Raw genomic sequence first — 18,380 nt, 5'->3', positions numbered from 1 at the left:
TGAATACTTCAGCTTCAACCATAACAACACAAGAGCAAACAATAGATACAAACTCAAGGTTAACCACACCAAACTTGATTGCAGGAAATACGACTTCAGCAACAGAGTGGTCAATGTCTGGAATACTCTACCTGACTCTGTGGTTCCTTCCCCAAACCCCAAAAACTTTAACCTTAGACTGTCTACTATTGACCTCACTCCTTTCCTAAGAGGTCTGCAGGGGGTGTGCATAAGCGCACCAATGTGCCTACCGTCCCTGTCCTATTGTTTCTTTTTATTTTTCTTAAATGTACCCATTTCATGTATTCATAACTATGTGTACACTTATACCTATTATCTTGTAAGCGATTGACAAATCAAAATAAATAAATAAATAAATAAAATAAAAATAAAACACTGTATGTTAATCTCCCAATAGACAATTGTATAGTATATTATTATGCCTAAGAAGTCTAATATCAATTTTAAATGCAACTTTAATGTGTTTCAAAGATTTATTTCACGTTAACAGATTGAATTGTTGGCAAAATCAAAAGGGGGAAAATTGAAGTTTTGTATCTTTCCCTTCAATAAGTCTGAATAAAAAAATACCATGGGAACCTTTATTACAGTCAGTAAAAGCTAGTTTCCCCATGGTTCACTTTAATAGCAAAATGAACGACATCTGTACTTCAAACAAACATTTTCAGGACTCTGATAAGATTGTGTGTGAGATTAGCACTTCATATTGGGAAAATTTTTACTTCAGTACATTCTGTGATGAAAGAACATTTCAAAGCTTTTAATACATAAAGATCATGTACTTAACATTCATTCATTTGTCAAGCAAAGTGACAAACATATAATTACAGCCAGTTTTGTAGAAAGGGCTCTCTAGTAGAGGCAGGATACTTAAAATTGTAATTTATAAATATATTAGAGATTTGTAAAGCGAGCAAACTATCAAAGCTGATGGATCCTGCAAGTACATTGGGGAACTTCCCAATTGTCCAAAACTGCTAACGAGAAACCTATGTTGTTGTTTTAGCCTTTTTACACTGGCACTGGATTTGTGTATGAGATGGGCAATGATATAAGTTAATGCCTCCCCAACTTGTTTTACATTAGGGATTAGTTTCGTGAAAACTATTTTTTCCACGGACTGTGGGGGAAATGGTTTCAGTTTTGCTTGCCTGCTGCTCACCTCCAACTATGCCAGTCCCTAACCAGTCCCTAAGAGATCATGGACCAGTGCTGGTCCGGGATTGGGGACCTTGTTGTAAGTCAATTAAATAAGTAAAATAAAAATAACCCCATGGCTATTGACAGTTTTTTAAAAAAAATCTGTAATAATTCAACTAGGCTATAAATTAATACATTTTTAATTTCAAAGATACCAAAAAGTTATTCTTCGTTTATATGGTAACTAATTAATTCTACAATTATCTGTTCAACGATTAATTTCTTTAAGATGCTGAGATAGCAATAAGTGGACTTATAGTTTATCTTGAGATAGTCACTATGAGATATTGACATTGTAAACAGGGAAAATGTTGCATCTATGACATTTCTGTGCTTGGAATATGATTTTGCCTTGTCCATTCTACCTAAACAGAGAAACGACAAATACTGACCTAAATAGAAGTGGGAGATTGGTGGGTGCTTGCCTCATATTATGTGTTATCACACGCTGTCCACAAAGGTTAACATTTTTGGAAGATACTTTCCATTCTTACAACATTTTAAATTTATTTCATTCTGATTTTAATGGAATGTTTGCAATACAGAGACAAGAATCTGTATATACAGATTTAAGGGTTCGGATTTAGGCAGGAGTGGGATTCTACCGGTTCAGAACCGGTTGTTATGATTCCCGGAAGTTCGGTAAAATGGGCCCCTGGCTGGCCCCACCCCTCTCCTCCCGCTCTTCCGTTCCCTGCCCAGTCAGTCCTTATTGCGTATGCATGACATCGCACACATGCACAACAATCGCTGACAGTATTCCGCTGCTCGCCCCGCTCTATCCAGTCATCCTTATAGCGCATGTGCGCTACATCGCTTCCTGCCTTTTCCCACCCACCACCATCACTGGCTTGCAGCAGCAGCATCAGGAGCAGCAGCAGAAGGAGGAAGCAATTTCTAAAAAAATAACATTAGTGCCACCAATCATTAAATTAAATCCTGTGAGGGAACTTTACTTTTTAAATTTTCTGTAGAATCAGTTGGAATGAGTTAAACCTTTGACATAGCTGGAATATATGGTATATTTACAATAAATTAGAACTTCTGTCTTCTGAGATAGCAAAAACAATGCAAATAAGAAACTAAGACAATTGGTATGATTAATAGTCATGTTTTAGCAAATGGCCCCTTCATTCAATAATACTTTTCAGATTTACAGTCTGCATTTTAAACATTTGCCATAAAAGTTGGTGGTGTGTCTGACATCCACTAACAAACAACTAAGTAATATAAAAAACTGAAATTCTAAGACTAAATTTCATCTAATAAATTATCTTGGGAACTAAAATACTGTGACAGGAAAATATAATATTATCAGGTCTGAGTTATTTTAATAAGAGTCATCTCCTACAGGAAGGTCCTTATAGCTAATTTATTGTTTATATCCTGACTAGTGATACTTCAAATTAGTTTCATATATGGATAGAAAATGACTGGTCCTTATCCAAAATGTATTTCGCTAGGCTTCAGAGGTTGGTAAGGAGAAATCAGTGCTCTTACCTTTTGTGGCTTATATATTTTGAATTACTTATTTAGACTTTAATCCATAATAATAAACCCTACAGTGATCGTATTGTTAATATTTAATTTTCTTAAATATTTCTGAATGAAACCAAGAGAACATACAAAATAATCTTCTGAAATGATGTATATTGTTATATATCCTTTCTTGTACATAACATGAAAATGAATTATTACATACGGGTTTTCCGTGCAGAATCCTCTACAAAAAGGGAAGAGATGTCTTCATCAACTCCTACTTCATTCTTTGCAATACAAGTATATGCTCCTGTATCTTCATAACGTACATTGCTAATGTGGACTTCGCTGCCATTTGCTGTACACAGAATTAAAAATATAAATAGATGTTAGTTTGATTTTAATCATGTTACTGGGGTTAAAAAAATTAAGTGTATGGTGGGTGTTTTTTTTTGCATAGTCCAATCCGTTTATATTGTTTGCTCTTTCTTATATAGGTGGCATTCACTTAACCACAACTACAACTGGGACTGGTAACTCCATCACCAAGCAATTCAGTCATAAAAAGATACGTCACAACTTTTGATATCAGTCCAACATTTTCAGCTGCAATCGTTAAGCAAATCACCATGGGTCATTCAGAACAAAGCTACTGACCACAACTTGTATCTACCTGCCAGCTTGTCCATTGACTTTGCTTGTCAGAAGCTGATTGTGAAAGTTGCAAATGGATTGCAAATGCACTGTTTGCCAAGGACTTGAATTGTGATCATGTGGCTGTGGGCATGCTATGATAGCCAGAATCTTGAAGACTGATTGTAAGTTTCCTTTTTTAGCGCATGATAAGTTAGAACGATTACTGAACTAGTACTTACTAAGGATTGCTGTATTTTATTTTGAATAATATAAAGTATGCCCACAATATGTGGTTTGTTAGTGAAAACTCACTTTCTCTTACTATTAGAATTTGGGAATAAAAATAAATACTATATCAATCCCAACTTCATATTTCAACATAATATTTATAACCCAGGTTTATAGAAATAAAGCTGAATTCTTCTATTGATTTCTAATGGAAAGTGTGGGCAGTGTCCCTCAGTTGTGACTTACTGCCTCAATCAAACCACCCATTTCAGATAATGACACCAATTATTGTTGTTTTCAAAGATTTAAATAAACGGCAACTGTTTAGATAAACTGTTCTAACTACTACTGTCAAAATTTTCTAATCCTCACATTTAAATGGAAATGCATAGCACCTTTGGGCTACTGAGTGATCAGCAGTTTCATGTAGATATTGAAAGTGAATGATGAGAGACCCAAGCCCTGAACATAAAATAGGTCTAGGTTTGGACCATTGGTGGAATTCAATTTTTTTTTGACTACCGGTTCTGTGGGCATGGCTTGGTGGGCATGGCAGGGGAAGGATATTGTAAAATCTCCAGTCAGAGGTAGAATTTGCCAGTTCTCTGAACTACTCAAAATTTCCGCTACTGGTTCTCCAGAACTGGTCAGAACCTGCTGAATACCACCTCTGTTTTGGACCTGTCTCCATCAACTTATACCAACTGGAACTTTAGATGAAATACTGCAATATGGTATGTCACCAAAATATATGTCTTTTTGAAAGTAACAAATTGTGTTATAAAAGATGTTTCTTTACCTTGAAGAGTTAACTGTTTGGATAACTTTGAAGTTATATCAATTCCATTCTTCAACCAACCAAGCACTGGATTGGGAATACCCTCAGCATGGCATCGAAGACTAGCTGTCACTCCTGGCTCCCTAGCTTGACTTTCAGGGAAGACTCTTATGACGGGTGGAACTGTATAAGAAAAAAAAGTACATCAAATGCAGTTTATGAGCAGAAATATAAATATTTCCTTCAATAATAAATGATAAGAACCATTTTCATATATTATGTCAAAGAAAAGAGCAATGGAATATGATAATTAAACCTACATAGCTCTGTCAAACAGTCAGATATATGATTTTTAGGTTTGCAAATAAGTCTTTATTTGATTCAGATCAGAGATTCATGAGTCACGTTTTTGATTGAGAAGCAAACTTTCTTGGTGTGAGTTCAGACTGGGAAAAGTTATCGTTTGAATATAAATAGCTATGTACTGCACTTACTTCATTTTGGGACAGAATGTGATAAAAATAGCAATGCATATGTATGAGTTTCAGTTAAATATGTCTAAAAGATTCATAACAGTACTTTTAATACATAAACTCTGTATCTGATAGGGAGAGCTAGCAAAAATGAGGAAGAAATAACACAGCAGTCCTCAAATTACAAGGAGAGCCTAAATGGTGCTCAATTGGAAATTTCTTACTACTACTTTACTAAACTATTAAAAAAAATAAGAATTTACTCCTCCTTTTATGACTTTAAGAATTACCACTGACATAACTCCTGTGGGCCAATGTGTTCTACTGTCTCTGTTTATTGATTATTGAGCTTGGTCATCTCATTATTGGACCAGAATTAACTATTGACTCACTTTTACACAGTATGGAGCTTTGTGGCTCTAGTAACTGGTTTCTTGGTGACATGGGATTTAATGTATGTGAAACATAAACTACCCTTTCAGCAACAACTCTTATATTGTTTGGCTAGTTAGCAGAAGCAAGAAAGCAGGCCAGTACAATGAAATGACATTAATTAGATAGCATGTAGAAAGTGGTACTTTATCTTTGTCAATCTCATTATTTTTCTATCTCCAAAACTACTATCCATTCATTTATATTTCAATCATGCAGAATTTAAAAGCAAAAATACATCATAAATTAGCCATGAGTTCATAATCTGAGTGTTGACAACTGAAAATATCAGTTTGCAGGGAGAGTATAGAAGTATAGATGTCCTGCTAGGTTGGCAGGAGCTGGGGCAAGGACAAATTATTAGAATACTGCTCAAGTGTCATTGAAATTCACTACAGATAGATTTACTATCATATAGGATTTACTATAGATAAATGCTCCCATGGTAATCAAATAAACTGAGGGATTTAAGAGATTGGACCAATTTGGATACACTGTTAACAGGTCGAAAATAAACATGATTAGAAAAGGCTGTAACCATAATTTTAAAACAGGGAAAACAAATCAGTTTTGCAAATGAGAGGTCAGACCATAATGTAAAATGGAAGAGTTCATAGTTAAAACCCAAAGAAAAATTATACTTGGGGAAAGAAGCAATTTTATAAACAAAAGAAACCTGAAAGGAAAACACCTAGATAAAGAGACCTGAAATTTGTTATCAATTTTGCCTCCAGAAGTTGTGAATGCTCCAACACTGGAGGCAAAAAAGATTTACAAAGATGTTGTATAATCATTTCTCTGAAGTGATGTAGGGTTTCCCTGCCTAGGCAGGGGGTTAGACTAGAATACCTCCAAGGTCCCTTTCAACTCTGTTATTCTATTCTTGAAACCCAAATCAGAAAGACTGATACATACCATATACAGTATTTTTTTTAAAAAAGTCCATGTTGCTTTTATTTCACTAGTCCTTGCTGACTCATCTTTGTTTCAAGGCCATTGAGCCAGCATTGTTTAAAGACATTTCCGCAGTCATGTGGCCAGCATGATGTCACAGAACACTGTTACCTTCCCATCAAACTAATGCCAAGTTATCTAGTCACATCTGCATGCTTTCAAACTGCTAGGTTTGCAGAAGCTGTGGCAAGGATGGAAGCTTATCCCATTGCGCTCAGGTCTCAAACCTGGGCTGCTAGCTTTGCAGCTGACAAGTCCAGAGTCTTAACTGCTGACCACCACAAAACATATGGTGAGATGGTATTGGCAAGGATATGCTTAAAGTGCTCTTCAGGTGAGAATTTCTAGCCAGTGTGTTGACTTACATAAATCTAGCCTCAGGAAAAAGCCACAGAAAGCTTACTCCCAAATGAACACTCCCTTAAATATCAGAAAGTATTCCAAACATTTGTGTCTACAGTTTGCTGTAGACATGTGTATTTAGATGTAAACCAATAATGCTATTTTCTTAAAGGGTAAGCTTCTTGAAATGGGGAAAAAAGAGGAAGAAGACATTAAATTATGAGATAAAAAATAAAAAAGGATATGGATCCTATAATTAGTACTAGCTCATTACCCTTTGCCAGCATTCAAGAATCTTTACTTTTGCTTGTCTTTCCACTGCCATAGTAACGGGGGGAAGAGAAAGAATCAATTGGACTTTGTGGGAGGGAAGTGTGCTGGAGGCTTTAGAGAACGAACTGTAAAACTTGGGGAAAACTTTATTGTTTATGCTTACTGTTTATGCTTACTGCGCAGCCGCTGCATCTTATCAAACCAGGCCAAGGCCAACAGCCAGATGTCTGCATCATCACCTGAAGATGCCTCACATGACATTATACACATCTCAAATTGGATGGACTGTTCGAACTATTGTGGGTGGTAATGCTGCCATGACTTTGTATACGTGATTTCCGCGCCTAAATTCTCACATCTCGAATTCTTTTGATGTTACCACTTGATTTCCAGTAAAAGTTCTTTTCTCTATAATAATGGAGTCTAAGAGTGTCTTTCTTGGATTTTGAATGGAGCACTATCTGAACACCCTTTTTAATTCTTGAAAATTTTACATTATTCTATCACAGGCATACTCTGATTAATCGCAGGCATAATCTGATTAATGCATGTGTAGGGATGTGTGTTTATATATGCATTTTCTTTAAACTACTAACCCCTCTCTTTTAAAGATTTATCAATACCTTCCAGTCATGGTCTTCTACTTTCTCTGTGCCCATACAATCTTATTTTCTAAATTTGTTTTTCAATTCAATCGTGATTCAACAAACCACTTCAACATACACTTTGGTACTGGTCACTCATTACATTCATTCATCACCCAAGCATTCATGACACTATCTCTTCTTGTTTTGCTATGCCTGATTTTTGATACATTAATTTTCAGATTTCTGTTTGTCATTGTTAGGTATAGCCTACCTGTGCAGACATTCTTATTATCAGCTAACAACTTGGCATTATCTGCATGTATTTATACTCAGAATCAAGACACCTCTAATATTGCCACAAGCATTCCTTGTACATAAAATAATGAAGAGGATATCACACATTCTTGTCTTACTGTCTGCTCAATATTGAAGCATTTAAGAACAAATCCAAATTATTCACACACAATTACATCATGTTATGATTTTAAATATTTATAAACCAAAACATTCCATAATGTAAACATATTCTATATTTCTTCTAAAGTAGCAAATAGAGTTTAGAAACCTTTTTTTTTTCTTTTTCACATTCATACATTTCCTAATGTCTGAAAGCAAAAATATGAATTTAGTTCCCACTGCATGGAATAAAGCAATTGTGCTTTTCCCAAAATTTGCTCTTTTTCACTTCCCATACCATTCCTATCAGAACTTAGAAATCAGACACCCTTAGCAAATTAATCCTCATTTTAGCTTTATCATTTATATTTTATGTATTTCACCATAGATAAGGAACTAAAAATGGCACTCTTCCAGTGTCAGGCTGTAAACTGTCTACAGATTCGCTTTTAAGATGGGCAGCTATAGAAAAGTTTTAAGTAAATAAATAAATTCAGTAAATTTAAGTAATTAAGTAAAGAAATAAATTCAGGTGCATATGTATTCGTCAAGCAAACATTTTAAAAATTGCACAGCCGTCTCAAGCAAGTCACACCCTTATTTCAATATTTCTCCAGTTATATCATCTATATTTGAAATCTTACCTATTTATATATTCTCACTGCATTTATGACTTTCTCTTTGGAATTTATTTTATCTTGTTGAGTAATATTTATAGCTTCTATACAAGTGTGTTTTCTATATATGTATGTGTTAATGTATACTGGATATATATGTATGTATATGTATGCATGTACACACACACACAATTCTTCATAATTCCACTTTTATTTTAGTTTTGCTTACTTCTTTCCTTTTTTCTCCATGTCCTTTATTCTTCATGATTCACTCGACATTACCCCAAAATGGTCTCTCATATTTAGAACCTAGTATCTTTCTCTATTTCTCCATTTATTTTCATTATAAAAACTGAATTTTAGTTTTAAATTTATTCCCTTATCAAATATACAGAGGAAATGACTTGTTTATTGAAAACAAGCACCTTTTTGCTAAGCATCACAAGCTATTTAGCAGAAAATAATTTTAAAAGAAGATTTATTATTAAATGTGATGGGCTATGGCAAGTATCAGTTTGTTAAGCATTAGTTCAGAGTAGGAATATTGCTTTCTAGGTTTGTAAATTAAACCCTAGGAGTCAAAGTCAATACAGAATTATTGAACAAAAAAGTATCATTTCATTGCTGAGTGGTAATCAGAGGATTGTACAGCATTCAGTTATTTGTGATTACACTGTTAGAACAGTCACTTTTATATTGAATGACAAAGCTCTTGTGTCCTATAATTGTATAATACAACTTATCATATATAAATGAAACTCTGTAATAGTAAAGCTTCGTTATTAAAAGTGATGGCTTACTCAAATTAAAATTTAACTTCCACTACTGTAGTTTGCAGTGTAAAACTGGCATAAAGCACTTCTTGCTATTAGAAGTATTGATGCATTTAGTTTTTGCAGAAATTTAGAAACATGAATCAAACAAGTAAAGAAATTTTCATAGATCTCAGGGAGAAGGGAAATTTGGCAAGGTTGGGCTTCTGTCTTAAAGTTTACTTACATATCTGTGGTCACAGATAGACATACTAACGTATATATTTGTTATGATCCTTTTACATGGTTTTTAAATTCTATCTAACAGTGCAAGTACATCACTATTAGATAGCAATAGAAATAAAAGAAAATACTTAAATGTTACTGAAAGTCCTAGACTAATTCTCACTGGACCATCGGTGATTTTTTTTTTTTTTATCCAGTTGTATTTTTTCTCTCTTTCTCCCTGCCCCATCCAAGATATCTCACAGAAATGCTATTGTGGGGACAAAATTAAGATAAATTATTATGTACATGATGGGTTCATATCTCAGTTAGTTTCTGCTTATTTTAAACTTTCAAATAATATATTTCAGGAGTACCAAAATGATTTATTGTTCTAGGATCAAACTCAATGAATTAAGAAGAAAAGTGCTTGTTATTACTGCCAGATAATATGTTCCAATATTCCAAATCTATGTTTTAGTTTACCTATAGTAGCATTTGACATTCTATATCAGGGGCTGTCAAACTCCCGGCCTGCACTGGCCACGCCCTCGCCCGGTTTAGCGAAGGGGGAAAAAGTGTCGATATGTCATGTGATCCACCATGACAACGTGAGTTTGACACCCCTGTTCTATATTATAATGTTATACACTGTATATATATATATACAGTCAATGACAGTAGGCAGCAGCAGACAGGAAAATGAGGCACCAAAAGACAGGAAAATCAAGCAGAGGAAATATCATGGCAAGATGATAGTCTGAATAGGAGAAAGAAGTGGTAAAAGAGGACTAAAAGACTGCACCGATGTACTGATCAAAGCAGCACAAAACAGGTGCTAACCACCATATCCATAGAAGCAGGAGTCTACCACACTAGACATCATGTCAGTACTCAAAGATCAGAAGACAGCAGGGTTGATAAATATAGAGGTGCCAAGAGACAACATCATAAGAAAGAAGAACATCAAAAGCTAGAAAAATACCAGGATCTGTAAGTGAAACTGAAAAGGATGTAGAAAGTAAAAGGCTATGTAGCCCCAGTAGCCAGTAGTGGTAGAAGCACTTTGGGTGTGATTCCTAAACTGGAAGAATAGCTCCAACAGATCCAGAACACCAGAAGATGCAATCTTAGGAACAACAGACATGTGCTTTTCTTCAAACTCCCAGGCCTCTGGAATAAGACCAGAGACTGAGGAAGACACATACCACTCTTAGGGATGAGAAGAGAATGTTCAGTGTTATCATTGAAAAAAATCACTGCTAATTATTTGTTAAAAAATAAAATTTCTAGCAGGATATTTGTTTTTATCATAGATATTCTATTAAGATACAGTTTTATTAATTGAATCCATATGCCGTAAATTGTTTTATTTGCTGAAAAGTTTATACTACAATAATTTAAATGGAAAAACCTAGATTTCTTATTGGTGCTTCTCTCCAAGGAGTTAAAGATGTTCCTGATGTTCTGCAGTTAATTTTTATTTTCTATATTTAATATCTTCCTTTCATAAGTAGGTATAGTTTTGATTTAAAATTTAATCGAATGTTTACATAGGCTACTCACATTAATAAATATGTCAGGTTTGCTTGTAAGCAGAACTACATTATCTGTGCATAATTACCTCAAATATTTATTGTCATTTTTAAACACCTTTGAAACTAACTTTTACTGGCCTATAGAAAGGAAAATTGTAGCTTAGACTAGAAAGGAATTCTGTGTGCCATTTCCCATTACTCCTGATGTAGAATTTTTAAGCAAATTTATTAAGCAATAAACAATACATTTCACTAAAACTTATTTAAAAACTCTAATATAATCATACATGAGCACAATTTTGCAGAGAAAAACTATTAAAATAATTTCATAATTCTCATATATTTATTTTGCTTTAAACAAATAAACAAAGAATGCATTCATTACTTTGATTCTATCTTGTAACTCAGATATTGACATGACAATACGAATGATAAAAGATAAATAATTAATATTATGTATGCAAAGCAGAATTTTTAGATCTTTTCCAACTGTTTGCAGGAAATTGGCTCAGCTTGATCAAATTTTTAAAAGAAATTATTTTGAAGTATCCCAGTAATATATAAAATGATAATAATTTTTGAAATATCAAAATCATGTTGACTTTAGTAGCTCATTACTTGTCAGCAATGACACTGTTTCACTGTCTAGAAGTTTCAAACAGAGCGGTTCTGCATAAATCCTACGGTAGCATGAAATGCTTTTCTTGGCATTTCATCTCTCATCGCTGAAATGGCAACGCAGCTAGCTCTTGACTGATGACCACAACTGAGAACAGAATTTCTGTTGGTAAGCAAAGTGATTGTTAAATTTGCAGCCTTCTTGCCATGGTTATTAAGGAAATCACTGTAATTATTAAGTGAATCATGCGATTTTAATCAAATCTGGCTTTCCCTATTGACTTTGCTTGCTGGAAGTTGGAAACATTATAAATGACAATCACATGACCCCAGGACACTGTAAACATTGTAAACACATGCTAAATGCTAACAACCAAATTCTGATTTTGTGGCAGTTGATCAATGTCTGTGTGAATGTAATGAGAAATATTTTTCCACAATTGTTACAAGAAATATTTTTCTACTGTATCCAAGTACATTAATGAAAGAAGTACAGTATATATGAGAATATATTAGTTAAACTACAAATATAAAATAACTCATTCAACCACATGTGTTTTATATTGTCAAGAATATAGTTGCATGACTAAACGTCACTATTTTTATACTATAATCTTCCTTTATATTTTCATACTTGATTTTGATTCATACTTAACGTGTTCTTTTAATGGTTCAGTTCAATTCTATTCTGACAGATTTTTCCTCTGAATTCCATGTACAAGAATGGAGAGAATATATATATATATATATATATATATATATATATATATATATATATATATATATATATATATATATATATATATATATACATACATACATACATACATACATACATACATACATACATATATATATATATATATATATATATATATATATATATATATATATATATATATATATATATATATATATATACCGTGTTTCTCATATAATAAGGCCGGGTCTTATTTTATTTTGAGCCCTGAAAAAATGGCTAGGCTGTCTTTTTGGGGGGTGACTTAATTCCCCCGCTTGCATCTTCGGGCGGGCAGCGATGGCTTGGATGTTGACCTCGGCGTTGGTGGGGCACTTCGTATCGGAGTCAACGCAGGCAGCACCATATCTGGGTGTGCAACAAAAGTACTTCCTAATGGCAAGCCCCCCCCACCATTCCCCCCATTTTGCATGTTTTAATATAGGCCTTAATTTGGGGGCGGGGCTTAATTTCATTTCATGCCTATAAAACATGCTGGGACTTCCTATTGGGGGAGGCCGTATTGTTGGAGAAACAGGGTATGTATATATATATATATATATATATATATATATATATATATATATATATATATATATATATATAATATGTCAATCATACTGAATGACTGTAGACAATTTGTATTGAAAGATACACTGAAGAGTTATTAATTGAAGATTGCAAGGGAGGAAATTGGTCTTAAAATTTAAATTAATGGTTTTATGTTGTCTTTTTTGCAAACACAGTCGCCCCTTATAAAATTTAGAATGATAGTCTGCTTATAATATTAAATAAAACCTAGTTTGAAAGCAGCTCAAACTAAAGTATTAAAATAGGTTGTTAAAATAGATGAACTAATATTGCATTATCTTTATTTTCAGAAAGGAAAACTTACTTTGTTTATTTGACCAAATAATTATTTTTTTTACTATTAATCTAATCAGGAATTACTATAACTTAATTTTTTTCTTTACTTGAAAGGAAAAGTAGTCTTTACTCTAGTGAAATATTGTTAGCGAGTCTCTGTTTTTGTTAATTGCTCTAAAAGTGTTCCTAAATAAGCGCAATCTGCATTTTTGTACTCCTGATATAATAGTCTTAACAACACTACATTTCTGAATAATATAAAAATGGTTATATCTTGTATCACTCATTGGGATAATGACACAAAGATTTTTCCTGTTTTCATAGACTTAATGATGTTTATTATTTCTTAGAAAAAAAGACTTGCCATGTGTAATCTTACCTTCTCGCCCAGTTACATTAAGTATTATATACAATAATGAATGAAAATTTAAAATATATTGATTTTTTTAAAAATCAGAATCATTTTATCTTGTGCATCCTTAATATTACGTTGTGGCAATTACTTTACAGAAGAGGCTAGTAATTGTCTAGGTCTTTTTCTCACTCCCAATATCTTTGCTTGATGCATGCTTCACTATTTCTTTTAAATTATATAAAGGGACTTGACACTGTCATTTATAAAAGCTTAAGGTACTATGGTACAGGCCATTTTGTGCTCAAAAGTTCCTTAATTCCCACCCATTTTATTGTTTAAGTTTTGAATCTTTACATCTTTAAATTATCTGAGCTTCATGTTTGGGTTGCAGACATTTCATTCCTTATTAGGAAACATCATCAATGCAAGTGTTTTAGAGAACTGAGATAAAACGATCGAATATGCTGATACTTTTACCTGACTTCACATGATTGGATGGAAAAGTCATATGGATAGGTTTTATTTTGTTTTGTTTTGTGGGTAAATTATTTATTTGGCTAATAAGTTATGGGTTCTAACATATCTCTCTGTTAATTATTTCGTGTGTGATTAGTGGCATTGATATTATTTTCATCATTTTCAAATTATTTTTATTTTTACATGAAGCATAAGCTTGTAATAATATTCTGTGTATGTGTGTGTACTATTGTTTGTCCAAATAATGTATCTGCGGAATATATATATGTAATCCAAATAATGTATCTGCGGAATATATATATGTAAAGGACAAAAAGCTTAAAAGTTTTGTTGCTGTTTTTGTAAAAGTGAATCCTTTGATTAAGTGCCATTTATAAAACTTTTTTTGTGTGGTGTAGTGCAGGGGTGGGATTTAACTGCCATTACTACCGGTTCAATTATTATGTTTTGCGCATGCATGCGCAAAGCAGCTGAGGTTGAAAAAGCAGGAAACAAAGGACAGGTAAAGAGCCCAGGCAGGCGGGTGGGCCAAACAGCAGCAAACTCAGAACCAGTTCTGCGTCTGCTGCTCTTCAGAGCTACCGGCTCTATAGAACCGGGCAGAACCGGTAGCAACAACTCAAGTAAACAACTCAAGCTAACATATGAGTTTTCTCCTTGTTTACCTAAATCAACATGCAGTACTTTACTTATATTGCAGGGGTTATTATAAATTGAATTTCCTATTCACCTCTGATGATGTATCATGAAATTTATTAGGGATATCTTTTAAGTCCTAATGTATTTAATATAATATTTATTAGAGAACTTCTGGTGAAGAAATGGTCAGCAACTGACATGCCCAGAGATCTGCTCTCTACAGGCTGTTGTTTTTCCAATTCATCAACAGAAGGAACAGGTTTCCTTTCATTTATTTTACTCTCTGGGGTCAGGGAGAGTCCAAGAATCATCCCTCAAGATCCTCCAATAACAGCAATGGTCTGCAAGCAGTTTTAGAAGCCATGCTTCAAAATAGCTGCTGAGCTGATGTTGGGGTGGGTGGGGCTGAAATCACATATTTGTTGGATAAAACAGCTGTTTTGGAATTTATTTTTCAAATGGACAATAAGCTGTGCCCTTCATTTCTTAATCAATTCATGAAACTATTATCTTTATTAGCTAAAAGAGGCTCTCTTAAATTACACTATACATTATTGCAGATGATACTAAGCTGGCAGGAATAGCTAACACCCAAGAAGATAGGCTCAAGATCCAGATGGATCTTGACAGACTAGAACACTGGGCCGTATCTAACAAAATGAAATTCAATGTAGAGAAAAGTAAAGTCCTACACTTAGGCAAGAAAAACCAAAAGTGCACATATAGACTGGGTGAAAGCAGGCTCAACAGCAGTAACTGTGAGAGGGATCTTGGAGTCTTAGTGGACAACCAGCTAAATATGAGCCAGCAGTGTGCAGCAGCAGTCAAAGAAGCTAACGAAATCCTAAGTTGTATTAACAGAGGGATAAAATCGAGATCAAGTGAGGTACTAGTACAACTCTATAAATCCTTAGTAAGATCACACCTAGAGTACTGCATCCAGTTCTGTTCACCACATTACAAAAAAGATGTTGAGACTCTAGAAAAAATACAGAGAAGAGTGTTGTGAATCAATAAAAGTAACTAAGCCCAATGCAAAGCAGGTTTTGAAAGCCTGCACACTTGATTGGTCCTTAAACAACGAACAAGGATTGGTCCATAACAAACCCCTGATTGGCCAATATTAGGACACTTCTTATTGGTTATTAGTTGAACTTGTTGCACTTATTATTGGTTAATAGGGTAGCAGCCAACCCTATAAAAGGGTTACTGCTGTCCATAGCCTTGCTCTGTTCTGTTCTATCTACTGTTATTAAAGAGTTGAAGTCACTGGTCAGATGTCTGGTCTCCATTATTCTCCAAACTTAACAAAAGCAACCAGGATGATTAGGGGACTGGAGACTAAAACATATGAAGAACGGTTGCAGGAACTGGGCTTGGCTAGTCTAGTAAAGAGAAGGACCAGGGGAGACATGATAGCAGTCTTCCAATATTTGAGGGGCTGCCACAGAGAGGAAGGGGTCAAGCTATTTTCTAAAACACCTGCAGTCCAGACAAGGAATAATGGATGGAAACTGAACAAGGAGAGATTTAACTTGAAAATAAGGAAAAACTTTCTGACAGTGAGAACAATGGGGGGTTTGTTGGGGGGGGGGGGGGGGGGGGTTGGTTGTGTGTTTTCGGGGGGGGGGTGGGTGGTTTTTTTTTTTTTTTTTTTTTTTTTGGTTGTTGGTTTTTTTTTGAATAATAAATATTAGTAATACAAAGGTATTGAAACAATAATGGGTACATATAAGAAAAATAAAAGAAACAATAGGACAGGGACAGTAGGCACGTTGGTGCGCTTATGTACGCCCCCTGCAGACCTCTTAGGAAAGGGGTGAGGTCAATAGTAGACAGTCTAAGGTTAAAGTTTTTGGGGTTTGGGGAAGAAACTACAGAGTCAGGTAGAGTATTCCAGACATTGACCACTCTGTTGCTGAAGTCGTATTTCTTGCAATCAAGTTTGGTGTGGTTAACCTTGAGTTTGTATCTCTTGTGTGCTCTTGTGTTGTTATGGTTGAAGCTGAAGTATTCATTGACAGGTAGGACATTGCAATGTATGATTTTATATACCATACTTAGATCAGACCGAAGACGGCGTAATTCAAGGTTTTCTAGTTCTAGAATTTCAAGTCTGGTGGCATAAGGTATTCTACAACGAGTAGAGGAGTGGAGAACTCTTCTTGTGAAATATTTCTGGACTTTCTCAACTGTGCTAGATACGTAATGTGGGTTCCAGACTGATGAGCTGTATTCGAGTATTGGTCTAGCAAATGTTTTGTATGCTCTAGTTAGTAGTGTGATATTACCAGAGAAAAAGCTATGTAGGATTAGGTTAACAACTCTTAATGCCTTTTTGGCTATATAGTTACAGTGGGCTCTAGCACTTAGATCATTAGAGATGAGTCATCTGTCAGAAATGGTGTAAGGTCTCTCGCTTGGGTGGAGGTTTGGACTAGATGACCTACAAGGTCCCTTCCAACTCTGATTATCTGTTATCTATTACACCTTTTCACTCCTTTTTTAAGGAAGAGGGCTGCTGGAGACAGACAAAACAAGGAAGCGAGGAGTATTTTTTCTTTTGAAATATAAACGTAAAAGCTGTGGTCTTAATTTATAATTTTTAAAATAATCTGTAGCCTTTTATTGTTTTGTGCTTGTGGTTGAAATTTTCCGATTTTCATGAACTCTGATTGGCTAGAAAAAGGGAAAAATAAATAAATAACATTCTTTGACCACTAGAGGGAGATATGAAGATGTTTAACTCTGAACTGGAGTCTGTCATTAAGGACATTTTTAAAAAATCAATACAGAAAATATTTTTTACCATTAATAAGTTAGGGTCTGATTATACAGAGGATATTAAAAAAGAACAACTGACACAATTAGCTGACACAATCCACTGTATCAACTCTACAAATGCTGGACAATGCAAATAACCTAGCTTTACCTTTGGAATATAAATCGGACACCAGCTTTTATTATGATGATGGTTTGAATATAACCCTCCCAGTACAACTAAAGCAAGAGTGCCAAGTAAATTCACATTCAAAAGGGCAAGTTTGGGATCTTTTCTTCAAATACTAACAAAGTCGAGAATTCTTTGACAAAAAAAGATATAATAGTTAGAGAAGCAAATTTTACTCTATGAGCATCCAGGGGGTGTCAAACTCAAGGCGCTTAGACCTGGCCCATGGGGTTGGCCTGAAAATAGCAAAGGACTAGCTGAAGTGCCTCTGCTAGTGGGCCCCCTGTGCTCCTTTTTTGGCCTGGAGGGCCTCCTGCATCACTCTGCTGGCCAAAACAGGCCAAGGGCCAAAATAGAGCCTCTGGAGGCTTCCACTGGCCTGTTATGGGCCAAAATGGAGCCTCCATGGGCTGTATCCAGCTCCCCATCCCATTTTCCATGGCTTTACTGTATTTACTTTTCGAAGAGCTCCAGAAGAGGTTGACCCATGTAGCAGAGAAGCCAAAGTCTTTTATTCAGAAGCCTGTGAAGCTGTAACGATGTGAGATGTAAGGAAAACAGCTTTCCCCTATCTGAATAAAAGATTGGTTTTTCTGCCATGAGGGCTTAGTTTGGGCCCAGTCTGGCAGGCAATGAGCATCCACATGCTTGCTGCTAACTGGCTAGTTTGAATGAGTAGCTTCAGGGACTGGGGCGTGGCAAGCAGCAGCCAATCAACAAGGGGCTTGCGGGTCATCCTGATAAGCTTATTGGCTGCTGCTGCTCTCTCAATCCCTGAAGTTCTCTGAATTAGGAGATCTTTTC

At 34.8% G+C, this 18,380-nt stretch overlaps 1 protein-coding gene across 6 annotated transcripts in view; it reads right to left on the bottom strand.

Annotated features, from left to right (window-relative positions):
- The window catches only part of FSTL5 (follistatin like 5), a 389,133-nt gene that overhangs the window by 66,861 nt on the left and 303,892 nt on the right, over positions 1–18,380 (bottom strand). For all 6 annotated transcript variants that reach the window (XM_087963650.1, XM_026675826.2, XM_087963651.1 and 3 more), the window contains 2 exons: positions 4,364–4,525; positions 2,924–3,058 (listed from right to left, as the gene is read on the bottom strand). In XM_087963650.1, the coding sequence (XP_087819776.1) occupies positions 2,924–3,058; positions 4,364–4,525 (297 nt within the window). The remainder of the gene's footprint in view (positions 1–2,923; positions 3,059–4,363; positions 4,526–18,380) is intronic.

Source organism: Notechis scutatus, chromosome 4, assembly GCF_049901735.1.
Source record: "Notechis scutatus isolate UNSWTSFEM ecotype Mainland chromosome 4, rNotScu1.2, whole genome shotgun sequence".
NCBI classification, from domain to species: Eukaryota; Metazoa; Chordata; class Lepidosauria; order Squamata; family Elapidae; genus Notechis; species Notechis scutatus.
This window is presented reverse-complemented; position numbering and strand designations above follow the sequence as displayed.